The 1706-nt window shown below is 69.5% G+C and overlaps 1 protein-coding gene across 3 annotated transcripts in view; it reads left to right on the top strand.

Annotated features, from left to right (window-relative positions):
- The first annotated feature begins 1270 nt into the window (after positions 1-1270).
- Positions 1271-1706, top strand: part of RNASET2 (ribonuclease T2) — a 24000-nt gene continuing 23564 nt past the window's right edge. For 2 of the 3 annotated variants that reach the window (XM_032837209.1, XM_032837208.1), the window contains exon 1: positions 1276-1603. In XM_032837209.1, the coding sequence (XP_032693100.1) occupies positions 1515-1603 (89 nt within the window). In that variant the 5' untranslated portion in view covers positions 1276-1514. Of the gene's footprint in view, positions 1604-1706 lie in introns of all 3 variants that reach the window. The other variant, XM_032837207.1, reaches the window with a different exon arrangement.

Genomic DNA, 1706 nt, shown 5'->3' with positions numbered 1-1706 from the left:
CTGCACTACCTGGAATTAGCATCAGACCCCACAGGTTAAGGGGTCAGTCCAGAGGGGAAGACGGACAGTATGGAAAAATCACACACTAACTTTATGCGAACACAGGTAACTATGCAGACATCACCCAGGAGAGCATATTACCTATGCCCTGACCCTTAGGCCATCCTGGATGACAAAGGACTCTGAGGAAGCCATGTGTTCTCTGGAAAGGCAACTATGATTGACATTAACCAGGATGGGGGTGTGGGGCGCAGACTGGGGGGGGGAGCAGAGTTTCCTCAGTGGTGGCGACATGGCGGGGACCCTGAACAGACCTGCTCTGCTGGGGGAGCCAGGGCCTCTGGCACGGTGTGCACCCCGGTCCTTCACAAGGGACCAGGCACTGAAGGCCGTCAGGGCCACAGAAAACCCAAGGGGACAAGACACACTTGCAGCTGGGTGGTTTGGGGCAATCTGTGAAGGTGCAGTTTTTGAGGACCTAGAAGGAGGACGTGGGCGGTGGAGGGTGGAGGGAAGTGGTTTTAGCCCCTGCTCTGAGGATCTGCACCCGCCACTCCCCCCACGCCCCCTGTTCTTAGACCCAAGGACATTCCTTTGCTGCCACAGCTCTGCTTCTCCGTGAGAGTGTCCCGATGGCACTCGGAGGGTGAGGGGGCAGCTTCCGCGGTGACACCCAGCCCTTCGCCCCGGGCTCCGTGAAGTGCTGCGCGCAGGAGGCACCGTGTGAGCGGAGCGGAGCGGAGTACAGTGGGTTGGGGCCGGTGTGGGGACCGAAGGCCCGGGCTGCCTCCCTGACGGCCCTGTGCTGGGAAGAGCAGGGAGTCCCGCGGGAACAGCCGCGCGCCAGCTGCGTTAAGCCGTCCGCGGGGGCCCAGAGGCCGCTCTCTCCGCCGGGCACCTCGCCGGGGCCCTGGGAGCCCGGCGCTGCGGCACCTGTCACCGCCTCTGCGCACAGTGTCCCGGAGGCGGCCCTGCCCCGCGGGGCCCCTGGCGCTTCAGCTCTGCGAGGAAGGGCCCGAGGACACACGGGACATCACCGAAGGCAGGCCCGGGGCGGGAGCGAGGCCGAAAGAGAAGCCTCCGCCCAGAGACCCGAGCGAGAAGGGCGAAGGGCCGGGATTAGGGGCGTGCCCGCCTGAGGGGGCGTGTCCCGGCGGCGGGGCGTCTGGGGGCGTGTCTGCCGGGCCGGGGGCGTGCCCGACTGCGGGGGCGTGTCCGGGACCGACCTTCCAGGGCCGGAAACTTGCGGGTCCGGACGGCTGGGCGGTGTCAGCTGCGAGGTCGCGGTTGGGGTCGCGGCGCCGCACCGGCAGGGAGGCCTGCGCGTCTGGGCGCCCGGGTGAGGCGGGGACCCCGGCCGGGGCCTCTCGGGACAGCGGACGCCTCCGGGGTGGGGTCGGCCGGTCAGAGCTCGGCGTCAGGGGTTTCGTCCATTTTCAGGGAGACGCGGGGCCTGGCGCCGGACACCGGAGGCTTCTTGTCCCGGAGCGCGTCGTCGCCTGGCTGGGCGCGCGATGAAGCCCGCGGCCGCCCACGGCCTGCTCCTGAGCTCCCTCTGCCTGGCGCTGTGCTGCCGGGGCGGCGCGCGCGGGTCCCCCACGAGGTGAGCCCGGAGCCCCGGAGTGCGTGCGGCGCGTCGGGGCTGGCGCAGGGCGGGGGCCGGGTCGGGGCCGGGGTCCAGGCCGGGGTCCGGGGTCCGGGTCGGG

This window comes from Lontra canadensis, unplaced genomic scaffold (genome assembly GCF_010015895.1).
Source record: "Lontra canadensis isolate GAN:19392208 unplaced genomic scaffold, GSC_riverotter_1.0 scaffold97, whole genome shotgun sequence".
Classification (NCBI taxonomy): Eukaryota; Metazoa; Chordata; class Mammalia; order Carnivora; family Mustelidae; genus Lontra; species Lontra canadensis.
Note: the sequence above shows the minus strand (reverse complement) of the source record. Positions and strands in the feature narration are given on the sequence as shown.